A 17742-nucleotide genomic window follows, 5' to 3' on the forward strand; every position below is an offset into this window, starting at 1 on the left:
AGAAGCCTAAGATAGGTGCTGTGAGGTCAAGCTGAGAAAAATGGCGTTTTTTGTGTTTTTTTTTAAATTTAGATTACCCAATTATTTTTTCCAATTAAGGGGCAATTTAGTGTGGCCAATCCACCTACTCTGCACATTTTTGGGTTGTGGGGGCGAAACCCACGCAGACACGGGGAGAATATGCAAACTCCACACGGACAGTGACCCAGAGCCGGGATCGAACCTGGGACCTCAGCGCCGTGAGGCAGTTGTGCTAACCACTAGGCCACCGTGCTGCCCTGCGTTTTTTGTGTTAACTACCAAGCGGAATGCTGATCAGGATGGATTCCCTGTATGAAGAGATGAGGCTGTGCAGATTTAAATATCAAGGAATTGCTAGGAAAAGCCTTGCTAAAGGAAGAGGTTCATTTGATTATGCTCAGAAGATAGAATGAAAGGAATTATTTTTTAAAAGTACACTGGAAGATTCACACTGATAATAATAATAATAATCGTTTATTGTCACGAGTAGGCTTCAATTAAGTTTCTGTGAAAAGCCCCTAGTCACCACATTCCGACGCCTGTTCGGGGAGAATGGTACGGGAATTGAACCCGCGCTGCTGCCTTGTTCTGCATGATGGGCCAGGGAAATGGATCCTATTGAAGTTCGGAGGAGCTTGGGACTTTATACCACAGAATCACAGAATTGTTATAGCACAGAAGGAAACTATTTAGCCTGTTGTGTCTGCGGCACCTCTCTATCGGAGCAATTTAGCCAATGCCACACCACCACCTTCTCCCTGTAACCCTACACATTCTTCCTTTTTAGGTCACTATCTAATTCCTTCCTGAGTGCCTTGATTGAACCTTTCCATGTCTCAGGCAGTGCATACCAAATCCCAATCACTTACTGTGTGAAAAGATTTTTCCTCACGTCTCCATTGCATCTTTTGCCAATTACCTCTGTCCGCTTGTTTTTCATTCTTCCACCAATGGGGGAAACCCTATTTACTCTCTCCGGACCCGTCATGATTTTGGACCCTCTGTGCCACCCAAAATGGCATCTGGCAAAGGACACTGGGAAAAGTGGCCAAGTTCAGGGACAAGCAGGCTACAGCTCAAATAAACACTTAAGAAATAAACTGCAGCTCAGACTCTACAGTACACAGGAAAAAGGCCATCACCTGGCCATCCTGGGAACAATAGAACTGTCCTGCCAATCACACTTGTTTACCAGACACAGTGGTACCTAAACTCCTTATTTGGAAGGGCCTACCTGCCCCCAGCACTTGCAGGCATGGCCACTGAGTGCCCACCCCAAAATTGATGTGGCAGTCCCTGATTGGACTTGATCGATCAGGCTGATCGAGCCCTGATCAATTCACTGACAAATGAACCAGAGACCGCCCACCAAAGGGCGCGAAATCCAAGCAGATTAAAAGGTGCTGCACCATCTTAGAATCTCTCTCTGCAGCAGCAACCAACAACGGTGACCTTTCACCGATCGAAGAGAAGGACCATCACCTGACTAACGGAAGGAAGACCAGAGCCAGGAACAGACCAGACCAAGGACTGAACATTGAGGACTATAAGATTTGGGATACAGATAAAAGCCAATATCTGTCTGGTATTTGCTAGTCACTCTGATGTTAAGTTAAGATTTTGTGCGTACTAGCTTTGTAGTTTGACTTAAGTGTGTGCGGGTGATTGATTAACAGTAACAATTGTGTGATAAATATTGAATCATTGTATGAAACAGACTTGTCGTCATTTGTCCACTGTATACGGGTTAAAACACACTGTGGTTTAGGCACAATATCTCCCTCTCCTCTCAAACACCTCTTCTCCAGTCTCAAGATCTCCAATCTACCTACGTAACAGAAGTTCTTTTACAGATTTCGGAATCTTCACTAATCTCTTCTATTCACCTTGTATACACTTCATCAGTTAAACCTGCGTCTTTGAGCAGGAGTTTTAACCTTTGACGATTAGGGTGAGGAAATTGTCTATATAACCTTTAGACAATTTTTCTATCAACTCTCTCAGTCTTATCAGCCAATGCCTTCAATATTTGTCAAACACTGATGAGAAATGTCGGCGTTTGCTAAGGGGATACAAAATGTTCTGACTGGGTAAACTGCAGATCCAACTGACTTCCAAAAATAATTGGCCTTATCGTGCTCTATGTCAATTTTCATTTGTGCTATTTTCAACTCAACAGTACAGGTACCTCACGAGACACTGCATCAAACTTATAAAATGGTTGAACTCCAGTATTTTACATGGAATTACAAGTCTCTTTTGTGACCTCAACGTGCTGTCATTATTTTGTTATGCTCTATCTTGCCTGGCTGCCGTTGCTGGTTGTCACTGTTTGCTGAGTTGTAACTATATGGATTTAAACAGGTCACTCCTGGGTACCATGTTTTGTTATGCTCTTGATGTAGCATAAGCTGCTTCCTTGATGTGCACTCTGACAAAGGAAGGTTCAGACTTGGAGATAGCTTTAACACATTTATTAAACTGTTAACGATTCTCCTACTTGGACTTGACTCTCCTGTTAATCCTGCTATAGCTACTCAGACTGATGAACCAGTCTGCTACAATCCACGTGGTGGGTGTGATGTGTTTCAAATCAACCCTGTGTACTCACTTAGTGTCTCCACTGGAAAGAGGAAGATCATGTGTGCTGTGTCCTCTTGTATGGGTTGGTGTAATTCCCTCCTGTGGTAGTGTCACCTCTGTGTGTGTCGTGAATGCCCATTGGTCGTGTCCTATCTAACTGGCCTATTGGTTGAATGTCTGTTTGTCATGTCTCTGGTGCTCCCTCTAGTGTCTATCTAGTCTACGTGTATTTACATTAACCCCTTTTGTATTTACAGTGATGCATATCACCACAGTCATCATAAAACCTAAAGCAATTAATACTTTCTTATTCCTTAATCATGCATCGATCCTCACTACTTAATGAATCAAGTTAACATTTTAACCAATCTGTCCCACACATTGATTTGGAGCAAGCATAGTTAAAGGAATCTGCGTCTAACACATTCATCAAATGGCTAAGCCTTGTGACCAGTATAATTTGTTTTAATTCATTATTGTCTTCAGCCTCTTCCTCAGAATTCTATTTGCCATGTCTCATTTCAAGAACCCTGCCTCTTTGCTTTGAGCAGTTCACTGCATAATGATTCATTACATCACAGCTGAAGCACCTATTGACTGCTCCTCAGGCGCATCCTTGGAATTCATTTTCTGATTATTATTATTCCAATTTTGCCTTCCACTGTAATGTTCAAATCTGATAAAGATATTTCTATCCCCATTCTCCCTGTTTTTAATCCTGTTGCATTGAGGTCTGTATCCAGTATCTTATTTCAAAATCTGATAATCATTGAATCTTCTATGCTGTTCTTTGTGTCACAGCAGAATGTCTAATTCCTTCCATAAAAGCTGAGAGAAATGGCCGTTTCCACAGGATTTATTTTAAGGCAGCAGACATCTGATCCAACAAGATCTCCTTCTCCAAGAGCCAAAAACACGTTTGAGAAACCACGTTAACAAAGAAAGGCGACAAACTAACAAATTGGGGTGGATTCTCCATTTCCAACGCCGGTAGCAGGTTTCCTGTCTGGCAAAGAATGGAGCGTCGGCCTAAAAACGGTCCCCTGCCGACGATGGCAGCGAGCTACACGCTTTTTCGTTTTCTGTGCTGGCGGGAGGGTGCAAATTTGCACCTATTTGTATCTGATTAATAGGCTGGGAGCCCAAGTCTCCAACCCCCCTCCTCATTATGCATCAAGCCCCACAGCAGGAATCCTCCAGGTGGGATTTGGTGTAAATTATCCCAAGTGTGGCGCTGATGCGGTGGACCCCATGGTGCATAACCGAGGTGCCCCCAAATTCCATCGGAAGACCCTCCCCTCCCCCACATGCAAATCATGGGGAGAGTTGCCATGCAGAGAAGGCCATGAGGAGAGGGAAATGGGGATGAGGGCAAAGAGGGGAGAGGGACATGAGGGGAGAGGGCTGAGGGGGAAAGGGCCAGGAGATGACAGGGCCAACGTGGAAGAAGGTCATGGGTAGAAGACCTTGGGAAGTGGGCCATGGGGAGAAGGCCGAGGGAGAGGTCCTTGGGGGTGCAAGGACCATGGGGATAGAGGGCCATGGGTGGAGAGGATCATGATTGAAGATGACTATGGGAGGTGAGCCATTGGGAGATGGGTCATGGGGAGCGGGCCATGGGGAGCAGGCTATAGACAAAGGACCATGGGGTATTGCCAATGTACATGTGAAACTTAATGTATCTTTGAATGATGCCACCCTGCCCAAAGGGCATGCACCTGGGGTAACTTGGGAATCTACACAATACAGTGAGACCAGCTATCTCGCTGTAATATGAAGATTTGCTAAAATGTGGTCCTGCCCCTGTCCACAATGGGTGGTATTTACATCATAACGTCTCATGAGATCGCGTTAGATCTCGTGAGGCGTTGCAAGCCAGGTAGACCCCGGGAGCAGGGTCTCCCGGCTTTTAGCGGCCATGTTGTGCCACGGCAAGCTGCTTGGCCATAAAATCACGCCCTTGGTGTCCCTTCACATCGGGGTATACCGCAGAAGCAGCATGTTGATCTTGTTGTCTGAACATATCTGTAATTTACACAGATCAGGAATGGTGAGCTCCCCTGAAAAACGTTTGCGTGCAACTGACAGTCTAGTTGATACCTTCTGACATTCAGCTAATCAGATCGTTCGATACGAATAATATCCAATCCCAATAGAAATCAGGGAGACAATTTGTCTTTTAAAATCCCGACAAGCTGCTCCTTAGGTTAAAATGTGGGTGGTCAGCTCAAAAAACAAATGGTACTGCATGTAATTTGGGTCAGGGTCTAGCTTTTATAAATCCCGGGTTGATCCCGCTTTACAAAAATTCAAATTTCAAAACATAAGACATTAAATTGCAAATGTTTCAGACACTCCTTGTATCCAATCGCAAACTGCATCACCCAATCTCTCTCCGAAATTACTTGAGACACAATTCTGTACAGTTCGTAAAGGGATATGAAAGTCCAGGAAACCTTGCATTTATTTAGACATCATGGCATGCCAAATTGTTTTACAGCCATCAAAGTACTTTTGCAGTACAGCTACTGTTGTAATCTAGAAGGAAAGTTAGCCAATTTATGCACAGGGCGGTCCCACAAACAGACAATCCATTTTATTGATGTTGGTTAGAGGGTAAAAAACAACCAGGACACCAGGGAGAATATCTCGCTCTTCTTCACTGATGCCATGGAATCCACCCTGCAAGGGCAAATGGGGTTTCACCTGAAAGACAGCAACATCGACAGTACTCCATTGATGCGTCAGCACGCTATATGGGTACACGTCCCTTGAATAGGACTTGAACCTCTGACTCAGAAACAGGAATGCTCCCCCCTGAGCCATGCCTGACCCAGCGAGCTCCAAGGCTGGCCAGTCCACTGCTGGTGACGATTTTCATGCCACTGTTTGTCAAGGGGTTATCACTTGTGGGAGTTTTCACGTTGTCTTTCGGATCCTTCCTGAAAAGTGGGAGGAGTTGGCAGCCATGACCCTAATGTAACTTGTGGGAAACAGCATGTTTAACATAACCCGCAGGTCGTTAAATATTTTGTCGTTGTTGATGGGACTCTGAAATCCCCACAATAGCATAAATACCCGTTAGCAGGCACACCACATTCCAGTGCTGCTCCCAATGGCAACTGTTTCCCACAATAGATTGTAAACCTGGCTTCAAACACTCTTGTATATTTTCATTTTTCTTTGTTGCTTCATCATCTCCTCAGCCGGTGGGAAATTGAGTGAATAGCATTTGAAGGCATAATTAACAAATACCACCTTACGTCGATTCCAAAATAAATAATAATTACTTTTGATGCTGATTAGAGACTGACTGTAACTATTGTTGGCAGGTGGGCGGACTTCATAAGTGGGTTTCAGTTCCACCATTTGTGATGGAAAAGCGTTAAGCTAATCGTCTAATGGGTAATAATTGCTAAGCACAGCTGACTGCCGGCAGGTTGAACACTGCTATTTCTAAGTAGGAGACTATGCATTTAAGCTGTACAGCAATGTGCAGTTCCACAGTGTACTCACCTCCGCTTTGATCTTATTGTCTCCAAAGCACAGGTGCTGCAGGTAGGCTGCTGCATTGGACTGCACTGAAGGAAACTGATGCTGCAACATCTGGATGACCTCTGGCAGCTCAGGATCCCGCCAACCAAACTCCCTGTGGAAATATGTTAAAGTAACACTGGATGATTCTGAACTGTCCATTTGCTCAGCACAAACAACACACAACCTTTACTAAATGATACATAAACATCCTGAATAAGTGAGATCTATGTTATCTCTTGTCTCTGGTTTGGTTTTCAGCTGTAGTCAGTGAGCTGGTGAACATGGGCATTATGTACAAGCCAGAATTCATGTGATACTACTTTTATGATGCTGTTCTATATCATATCAATGAGCTATTTTCATCGTTCTAAACCTATCAATGAAACCATTGCAGAATATGATTCAGCTGTCACTTTGTTAAGACCTTGCAACTCAGAACACATATACAAATGAAGTGGCTTGGACTATAATGAGGGGAGGAATAGCAGCACTGACGATAAATACACATTAGCTGAGGAAATGTGTAAATGATGATGAATTGATGGATAACATAAGACAGGGGTAGGCCATTCAGCCCCTTGAGCCTTATGCACCATTTAATGAGATGGTGCTGCTCTGCATCCTAACTCCACCTTCCTGCCTTGTTTTAACACCCCTTAATCCCCCTAGTGGCACAAGAAAGATCTATCTTAGATTTCAAATTGTTCTTCAAATACCATCCACTTTTTTTTTGTAAGACAGTTCCTAATGCCTCTCCTGAATAGCCTGGTTATGAATGTAAGGATATGTGCCCTTGCTCCAGACTGCCTCACCAACAGAAAAGTTTCTATCTACCCTATCAGATCCTTTCCAAATCCTCAAATCACAAACAAATCACTCCTTAATGTTCGATATTGCAAGGAAGACAAACCTTGTTTATGCACTCTCTCCTCAAAATCAAACTCTCAGATACTTCATAGCATTCTGGTGAATCAACATTACATTCCTTCCAAGGATTACCCAGAACTGTACAATGTCCTCTACTGTGGCCTTGTTTCAGTTTCAGTTCTAGTTTAAGTTTAATAATCTTTATTGTCACAAGTAAGCTTACATTAACACTGCAATGAAGTTACTGTGAAAAGCCCCTAGTCGCCACATTCCAGCTGGCGCCTGTTCCATTACACTGATGGAGAATTCAGAATGTCCAATTCACCTAACAGCACGTCTTTCGGGACTTGTGGGAGGAAATTGGAGCACCCGGATGAAACTCACACAGACATGGGGAGAACGTGCAGACTCCGCACTGACAGTGACCCAAGCGGGGATTCGAACCTGCCGATGTGAAGCAACAGTGCTAACCACTGTGCTACCGTGCTGCCCTGTACTGTCCAGAACTTACAGCAAAACTTCCTCCCTTTTACAGTCCAGGCCTCTAGTTTTAAAGGCTAACATTCCATTGGCCTTTTTGATTTTTTTTGTACCTACATTTTAGTTATCTGTCTACATAGACCCCTAAATCTATTTGGACCTCTACTGTCCCTGGCTTTAGATTATTTAAAACACGCACAGACTTGTCCTCTTTTGATTCAACCTCACTTAGGCTGCACTGAAATCCATCTACATGTATAGACATCCCCCTGTCAGTTCCTCCTCTTCCTCTTCAAGTACCATGGCGACCATGGACTTCCATCAGATTGGTCAATGACTATACTTGGCAAAGTACTGCAGTGGTTTTCCACTGCCTTCTGCAGTACGGTTAACCAGGAGGCCCTGCCGCTCTTACTGCCTGTGATCGGATGTCTCGGAAAGATTTACAGGCTGATGTTCGACATGCTTTGCCATGCACCTTCCAAGGGCATCAAATCCTGATGTGGGATGAACCCAGAGCTTCTTGCCCAGAGGTAGGGAACGCTATTACTGCACCACAAGACCTCCCACACTATGTTCCTTACTTCCTCAAAAAAAACAATTAGATTTGTTAGTCATGAATTGCTTTTAATTATATTGACACTCTCTAATCAGCTTAAATTCTCCACGTGCTCAGTCATTCTGTCCGTAATTATAGATTCCAATAACTGCCCCATAGCAGATGTTAGACTAAAAGGTCTTTAATTTCCTGGTTACTTCCTCCCACCTTTTTAAAAAAATAACATAATTCTTTGGATTTGCATTCAATTTACTTGATCATTTTTCTCACTGTGAATACCAGACTGAGGCCCAAGATATGGGTATGAATAAAACTGACTGCAAAGCATACTAAATAGGAGGTGATTCACTGAAATCCAGCTTGATTTTTTTTTAAATATAAAGATTGTAAAAGGGAGGAATGATTGAAGAAGGTAAAGATTTATATATCATTGCGGTACTAGAGGAGGTGAATTTGTGAAACTCGCACTGAGTTCTGATTTCAATGAAATGGTGAAGAATGGGTGGAAGAATGCATTGGAAGGCATTGAGGGAGCTTGGATGAAACAAAAGAAAGAGTTCAAATAGATGGAACTTAATGTGATGCTAAGGGTAAAATAGGGAGCAATAAAAAAAGGTTAAGTTGGACAGCGAAAGGTTGGAGGTTAGAGCTCAGACAAAAAAATATATTTTTCCTCATATCTGGTTGAGATTATCAGAGATGCTAACTTAACATCCTTCAACATGACAGCAAAATTCTCATCTTGGAAGTGCTTCGACTTTACACCCGAGTTATGGGCTTGGTTGATGGGAAGGGAAGTTTACCGTGTACGAAGAAACAAAATAAGCCTCTTGGAGGCAACTTCAGCAATGGAGGTGATGTGGGAGTGACACTTGATACCAGATGCTTTCCAAATTTCAAACCAGTCCAACGGAGAAATCCAGTTTTAAAAAAGGGTTTTCCTGAGATCACAATTTGACTGACAGCATTAAAAAAAAAACCCGATTGCAATGCGCCTTCAGCCGTTGACTTTTATCAAGCAGCTGTTAAGCCACATAAGCAACTATATGAATATTCAGAGAAGCCATGGAATGGCTTCAATATTGACCAGGTTACCAGGGATAAGTTCCAGGCCGTTCAATTTTTTACATTCATTTGAGAGGGTAGACAAGGCCTTGGTTTTAAGATCTAATCGAAACGATGGAACTTTTAATAGCGTAGCACGCCCTTAGTAATGAAGTGTTAGCCTAGATTATGTGTTCGACTCAACGGGGTGGGACTTGAACCAACAACCTTCCAACTCAGAGATGAAAGTGCTATTTCTGGGCCACAGCTCACGCATCTAACAAAATGTCTGACCAATGACAGAGAAAAGCCAGGCTTCAGAACCAAGCCCTGCAGGTGCTTGCATGTCATCCCAGGTGTTTGCTTGTTAGACTTGCAAACTGTGCAACAAATACAGCAACGTGTTACCGGAAGATGCTCACCATGCCAAGTTGAGGATGTGGTGAGATCTATTGCACAATTAATGAAAGCAAAATAACTGTTACCGTGGAGATGCATTAACATGAAGGAGCAACACAGTCATAGAGGAGATACATGCAAAAAAACATCGCAGGCAAGAATACGAGCAAGGTAGGGTTGCCAACACTGGTTGGACGCACTCCTGGAGGTTTCTAAAACACAATCTCCTGTCGACTGCCCCTCTGGGTCAAACAGGCTTTTCCAATTTTTCTTCAATATTTTTAAAAGGTGTAATGAAGAGTTCAAAGGAAATAAAAATCATCGATTTTTTTTAAAGCTCCAATTATTTTTCTTCCAGGTTACTTGCTAGTGCCCAGGAGCTGGATCGTTAACAATCCTGGAGGGTTGGCAACCCGAGAGCAAGGCTGCAGCCAGTTAGGTATTTAGGAAGTTAAGCAGAATTAGCCATTCACCCAGCACCTATCACAATGGTCAAGCAGTTCCATGGGTCAAATTACCTTGTCCCAGTCAATATAATGCTCTTGTTTTAGGACCAAATCTGTATATATCTACAGAGCTCAGAATAAAACTTATAACTTACCTAATGTACACAAACAATTCATTGAAAATGATGGCAGTGTAGTTGACTTGCTTGGCAGACAATTCTAGGTGTCTTTGAGATTTGGATGGTGTATGTAGGGTGCACTGACCAACTTCTAACCATTGCGTTATTTTTCTTACGTAGTAGGACTTACATGATGTTACAGCATGTTGATACATGCTAATTAGTGCACAATGCTTGATGTCACGACAATAATGCTCAATGGATGGGTATTTATGTATTCAGGAAAAGCCCACATGTCCAAGTAGATTTGCTGAGTCAAAGAGCAAAAGGCACCACAGCACCATTCCCAATTGAACTGGAAATTAGTGCAGATAGGTGCACCTGGGCGGAATACAGTAATGCTGGCATGGGGTTTGATGATGAGCAACAAGTATTGGACAGCAGTCCAGTGCAGTATGCTTCCCAAGATGTATGGAAATCCAATCTAGGTCTACTTTCCGTAAGGAGTATGCTGAAGCACATAATCCATATTAACCACCATTTGACTTCACACACCTGGCAGTTTCCATTAAGTAAAGCCTCAAACTGAACACGCTGCCTTTTAGAATATGCACTTAAATCTCCAAGCAGACAGACCACCTCTCTTCCATGTTGGGAGATAGGCATGTCTCATGTCCTGGACAACCACATGCACAGGAAGAGTCATCGGTTGGAAGAGTTTAAGCTCTAGGTTACTGAGCTTAAGCCCCAACTGTCATCCCTGCATCGACAAGGCTGAGAACCAAGTGAATAGCAGATTTCTGGATGAGGGCAACTTCAGGGTGCACAGGCAGAAATGGAACAGATGACTGCCAAACAGTCAGGCAGCACCTCACAGGTGGCGCAGGCATTCGCTAAGTGCACCTTGTCCTCCAATCGGTATTCACTTCTGAATACTACTGAGGATGATGGTTCCTCTGGGAAATAAAGCCAGTGCTAAGCTCTCAGTACCACGGGTGGCTCGACTGTGCAAAGTCAGGGAGGAGGAAGGTCAGTAAAGCAATTGTGGTGAGGGACTCAATATTTAGGGGATGAGACAGACGGCTGCAGACATGACTTCAGGATGGTATGTTGCCTCTCTAGTGGGGGTCAAGGATGTCACTGGACAACTGCAGAATATTCTGAGGGGGTGAATAGCCAGAGGTCATGGCCCATATTGCTACCAATGACAGAGAAAGAAGAATGAGCCTCTGAAGGCAGATTTCAGGGAGAGGAATTAGAAAGTAGAAGCATAAAAATAGCAATGTCCAGTTTACTCCGACTGCTACTTGCCAGTGGGTACAGAAAAGGGAGTACAGTGCAATTGAATGCTTGGCTGCAGAGATGTGGATGTGGTATAGTTAGACTTCCAGAAGGCATTTGATAAGGTGCTGCATGAAAGACTGATCCAGAAGGTGAGATTGCAGGGGACTGCGGGCAAAGTACTAGATTGGATTGAGGATTGGCTGACTGACAGAAAGCAGGGTCAGGATAAATGGGTCCTTCTCTGGTTGGCAAACTGTAACTCGCGGGGTGCTGCAGGGTTTAGTCCTCAGACCTTAACTGTTTACAATTTATACAAATGATCTACAAGCAGGAGCAGAGTGCTACAGAGCCAAATTTGCAGATGATTCTAAAATAAGTGGGAAAGCAGGCAGTGAGGAGGAGAAAAATATTTTACGGACACATATAGATAGGCTACGGGATTGGGTCAATATTTGGCAGATGGAGTTTCATGTGGATAAGTGTGAGGCTATCCATTTTGTCTGAAAGGCTAATAGAAAGGCAAATTATTATCTAAATGGAAAGCAGATTCAAGATGCAGCAGGGGAGAGGGATCTGGGTGTCTTTGTTCATGAATCATCGAAAGTCAGTGTGCAGATCCATCACGTAATTAAAAAGGCAAATGGAATGTTAACGTTTATTGCAAAAGGATTGGAGTATAAAAGTAGAGAAGCATAGTTTCAATTGTATTAGGGTTATTGTGTCCCGTTTTGGTCTCTGTATTTGAGAAAGGATTTGGTGGCATTGGAGGCAGTTCAGAGGAGGTTCACCTGATTGATTCCGGGGATGAAAGGGTTGACGTATGAGGAGAGATGAAACAGTTTGGGCTTATACACACTGGAGTTAGAAGGATGAGGGGGATCTGATCAAGGTATGTAAAATACTAAAGGAGATTGATAAGGTAAAGTAGACCAAATGTTCCCCATTGTGGGGCAATCTGGAATGCGAGGTCACAGATATAGGTTGAAAGGGGGTAGATTTAGAACTGAGATGAGGAGGAACTATTTCTCGCAGAGAGTGGTGAATTTGAGGAACTCGCTGCTCCATAGTGCGGTGCAATCTGAGTCATTAAATGGTTTCAAGAAGAAGAAACATACATTTCCTTTTTTAAAAATGGGTTAAAGGGATATGGGTAACAGGTGGGGCGGTGGATTTGAGACCAGGAAGAGATCAGCCATGATCTGATTGAATGGTGGAACAGGTTCGAAGGTCTGAATTTCCTACTTCTGCTCTTAATTCCTACGTTCCTGGAGAGGGAAGACTTTAGATTCCTGGGGAAGTAAGGCTGGTTTTGTGAAAGGTGAAATTGGGACAAGGTGTTCGGGTTGCACATCAGCGGGGCTGGGATCAGTACCTTGCTGTTAGGGTGGTTGAACAAGCCTGACAGAGGATGGTAACCTGAGCATAGATTCAGGAGGAAAAGAAGGAAAACAGGAAGGAGAAGGCAGAAAATTAGTGAGCGAGGAAACAAAGGTGAAATCATGGATGACAAGAGAGTTGTTCCGTGGTCAACGGTATAGTTTCATGAACGAAGTGTGGCAAATAAGGCAGACGAGCTGAGGACACAGAGGTACACTTGGAAATATTATATCATAGCTATTAACGAAAATCTTGCTTAAAGAAGGTCTGACAGCTCAATCTTCCTGGCTACAGGCTTTTCAGGCATGACAGAGGGGATGATAAAAAAGGAGGGAGTGACAATATTAGTTCAGGAAACAATCACAACTGTGAGGAAGGTGATTACATCGGATATTCAACACAGAAACAAGCCAAACCGCCCAACCAGTCCATATTCCACTCGGGCCCCTCCCATCACTGGACAGTCATGTGGACGTCATTGGGTCAGCATTTATTGCCCTTGAGGGGCCATTTAAGGGTCATTCACATTGCTGTGGATCTGGATTAACTTCCTTAAAGGACACGACTGAACCAACTGAGTTACGACAATCGACAATGGTTTCATGCTCAAAGTTAGACTTTCAATTCCAGATTTGTATTGATTCAAATTTCACCATCCCCAAGGCATTGCCCTGGGCCTCTGGATTACAAGTCCAATGACAGGGCAGCGCGGTGGCACAATGGTTAGCACTGCTGCCTCACAGGCCGAGGTCCCAGGTTCGACCCCGGCTCTGTGTCACTGTCCCTGTGGAGTTTGCACATTCTCCCCGTGTTTGCGTGGATTATGCCCCCCACAACCCACAGATGTGAAGGGTAGGTGGATTGGCCATGCTAAATTGCCCTTTAATGGGAAAAAATGAATTGGTATTCTAAATTAAAAAAAAACAAGTCCAGTGACAGTACCGCTGCCTTCCATATACTCTTCTAGCTTCCCCTTTAATGCCTTTATTCTATCTACTTCAACCACTCCCTGTAGTTTTGAGTTGCACATTCAAATCGCTCTTTGGGTACAGAAGTTTCTTCTGAATTCTGTCTTCGATTTCCTGGTGACTGTCTTATGGATAGTGTTGAATTGTGCTTTTCCTCACAAGTGGAAACACTTGGCAAGATTGCCCGGTCCGCCAGCCGCGTTTTCCGGCGTGGCGCGACCCCGCTGGCAGTGAGATTATTCGTTCCCACAGCTGGGAAATGGCATTTCCATTTGTGGCCACCTCACGCCGTCGGGAAACCCGTGGGCGTGGGTGCGCTGCCGGTGGACTGGAGGATCCCACCAACGGCGAATTCTGTTGATTATCACTGCATCTGCTCTACCAAAACTGTTCAGAATTTTAAAGATCTCGATTAGGTTACTTCACCGCCTTCTCCAAGAAAAAAGAGACCCAGCCTGTTCATCCTTTATTGTTATGCAGACCCACGCATTGCTGGTATCTTCTCTTCACCTTTCACAGTGCCTCGATATCCTTTTTATAATGTTGACACCCAGGGCTGCACGCAGCGCTCTTAAGTTTCAATGTAGATTTGGCGTAACATCCCCTCTTTTCAATTCTATACCTCTGGAAATAAGACCCAGTGCTTGGTTTATTTATGGCCTTGCTAATCTGCGTATAATTTTTAGTGATTGGTGTATTTGTACTCTGAGATCCCTTTATTCCTCTACCCTACCTAGATTTATACCTTCAAAGTAATAAGTGACCATCCTATTCTTCCGACCAAAATATATTATCTCATGTTTATCTATATTAAACTGCATTTCCCAATTCTGTAGGTTTATTGATATCCTCCTGCAGTTTGTGGTCATTGTCCTCAGTATTGACTACCCCAACCTTTTCAATTTGGTCTCATCCGCACACTTAAATATAGGGCATGATTTAATGGCTGTGTTGCGCTTAGGCAGGAGCACGATGAGGCTGCTAGATGGTGGGAAAGGTCAAAATCGAGAACCATGCCGGGCACCAATCTGTTTGCGATCTCACTGGTTCACCCCGTTAGTGAAATCAGGATCTGACCGTAATTGGTGAGAAACCAACAATCATCACTTAAGCCCAATCTTCATACAATTAACGGGAGCCACTCCCTATATAACGGCCTCCCGTGATCTAACAGCCTCCTCAGCAAGTGGTCACGTGGGCGCCGATTAGTGTTCCTTTTTAAAAACATGAAACGGGCGAAAGGGCTGCTGCGGGAACCCCAGAAGGTGGGTATGTGCACCGGGGACCAGCACCTGGTCCAGGTAATGTTACGTGCGGGTGTCTGGGGTATAGGGTGTGGGGTCTGGTGAGCAGGGGCCCACGTTGCGTCAGGGTGTGCACCGGCAGGGCGTGTTGGATGGCAGGGGATGTGGATGAGGGGAGCAATGAGGGAATGGGGTGAAAGAAGCAATGGGGGAATGGGGGGAGGGGGAAGCAATGGGGAATTGGGGAGCAATGGTGGGGGAATCATGGGGGAATGGAAGGTCCCAGTTGGCAAGACGCCGGAGGACAGGGACACGAGGTGGCGGCCCATGTGCAGGGCTCCGTCCCACACCCTGAGGACCCAACCACCCATCAGGCGAGGGGGGGATCCAGAGGGGGAAGCCCAGGGTGTACAGGCATCCTTAGTCTTTCGAATAGACAATGGACAGTGTGTGCAGCAAGAGGCTCTGCCGCCACAAGGGGACAGCTGCCCCAATACCCCAATGGTACCGCCCCACTCTCCCAACCCCTCACCTCCCTATCCCACTCCACTCCCTGCTAGCGCCCTCTCAGTGATCCTCAACCTCCTTAGCGTTCCACGCTCTACCGCTGTGTCTAGTTGTATCACCGGGATGGACATTAGAGGTGGAGGCAGCCTGATGTCTATCACATCCCATGGCCTTCGATGCCCCTGGTGCCATTAACGGGGAGGTGGGGGGGGGGGGGGTGTCTCAGGGGAGCTGGTGGGTACTGTTGGTGCCCATAGAGCCCTGGGATTCACCTCAGGCTGGAGGGGCACCGAGATCGAGCTCCGGCTGCCCCTGCATCATCTGGCTCTGCCAGCCCTGGCAGCTCCCCAATGTTTGCAGCATAGAGCCGATGCCCTTGGCGATGCTCCTCAGTGACTGGGATATGCTCTGGGGCATCCCGGCAATGCCCCCTGTGACTGGGACAAGCTCGCAGGTGCCTCGGCAGTGCCCACATGAGATTAGGGGACCTCCCACAGAGACTGCGATGTGCTCTGGAGGGCCTTGGCAATGCCCCCGAGACTGGGAATTGCCCGTAGTGCCTCATCAAGGTCCACCTGGTACTCGGTCCCGTCCCCCAGTGACTGGGACATGCTGTCGAGGTGCTCAGTCAGCGGGACCATCTTTTGTGCATGAAAGCCGTGGGGCTTCGTTAAGTGGACCAATTAATGTTTTGTAGCGGGGCAGCACGGTGGCGCAGTAGTTAGCATTGCTGCTTCACAGCGCTGAGGTCCCAGGTTCAATCCCGGCTCTGGGTCACTGTCCATATGGAGTTTGCACATTCTCCCCGTGTTTGCGTGGGTTCCACCCCACAACCCAAAGATGTGCAGGGTAGGTGGATTGGCCACACTAAATTGCCCCTTAATTGGAAAAAAATGAATTGGGTACACTAAATAAAATTTAAAAAAACATTTTATAGCAGTGATGGCCTCACCTGTCTGAGGTTCGGGAGGCGTACGGCATTTCTTGCTCGCTACCTTACTGAGAAACCTTTCGGATAAATTGTGTCCACAGTTATTTTGATTCCAACGTCCAAATCGTTAATGTAAATTGTGAACATGGGGCCTCACGGTAGAGCAATGGTTAGCACTGCTGCCTCATGGCGTAGAGGACTCAGGTTCGATCCTGCTCCAGGTCTCTGTCCGTGTGGAGTTTGTTCATTCTCCCTGTGTCTGCATGGCTCTCACCCCCACAACCCAAAGATGTGCAGGTAAGGTGGATTGGCCAGGCTAAATTGCCTCTTAATTGGAAAAAAAATGAATTGGATACTTTAAATTTATAAAAATCAAATCAAATCCATACTGACTATTCATTGTTATATTTTTGTTTCTAGATGTTTTTCTATTCTCTATAGCTACTCCATTAGTTTTTCCTGCAAGCAATATTAAGCTCTATAACATATAACTTATATTAGGATCTATAACCCCATGGACAAGTTTCCTCTCCCTTGCTAAATACCGGAATTATGAGTTATCTAATAGACCTCTGACACTGCACCATTTTTAAATGAATTATTAAATATGTATAGTAATGCCCATACGATCACCTTCCCAGATTTTTTTTAAGAGCTTGGTGCAATCCATCTGGATCAGGGGTTTTATCCTCTGAGTTTTATTAGTTTATTCAATGCATTCCTTTTAAAAAAACATTTGAATGCACTTATCTCAATACTCAGACACTATTCAAATCTTGTCTTCTTGCTCTATCCCCCTGGTAAATATTAAAACAAAATAATTACTCAATATTTCACCATCTCTCTGTTATTCTGTTTATGCCTTAATGGTCCTATTCTCATCATTGCCTTTTTTTATTGATGCGCCTGTGAAATATTTTACCATTTTATTTTATGTCCCTTGATAATTAAATTTTATTGTGCCTCTTTATCTTCATAACTGTTTTTGACTTCTCTCCTATCCTCTTTACATTCTCACTTATCATGCACTCCTCTGCTCTCTATGCACTTAATATATGCCTCTTTCCTAACCCTCATTTCCTTTGTGTTTTTATTCACACTGGTGTTTCGTTTGTGTTTTTCTTTGACTGGTATGTATTTTTCTTGTACGCTGCTGAACACCATTTTAAATATTTCAGTATTATTCCACATTGGTGTTGACCAATATTGCTGCCCATTTAATTTCCCAAGTTCTAGAACATAGAACATAGAACAGTACAGCACAGGACAGGCCCTTCGGCCCTCGATGTTGTGCCGAGCAATGATCACCCTACTCAAACCCACATATCCACCCTATACCCGTAACCCAACAACTCCCCCCCTTAACCTTACTCTTA

General features: G+C 44.6%; 1 protein-coding gene across 8 annotated transcripts in view; it reads right to left on the reverse strand.

Annotated features, from left to right (window-relative positions):
• Positions 1-17742, reverse strand: part of LOC119965900 (catenin delta-2-like) — a 1408928-nt gene that overhangs the window by 250745 nt on the left and 1140441 nt on the right. For all 8 annotated transcript variants that reach the window (XM_038796885.1, XM_038796882.1, XM_038796883.1 and 5 more), the window contains one exon: positions 6121-6253. In XM_038796885.1, the coding sequence (XP_038652813.1) occupies positions 6121-6253 (133 nt within the window). The remainder of the gene's footprint in view (positions 1-6120; positions 6254-17742) is intronic.

Source organism: Scyliorhinus canicula, chromosome 5 (genome assembly GCF_902713615.1).
Source record: "Scyliorhinus canicula chromosome 5, sScyCan1.1, whole genome shotgun sequence".
NCBI classification, from domain to species: Eukaryota; Metazoa; Chordata; class Chondrichthyes; order Carcharhiniformes; family Scyliorhinidae; genus Scyliorhinus; species Scyliorhinus canicula.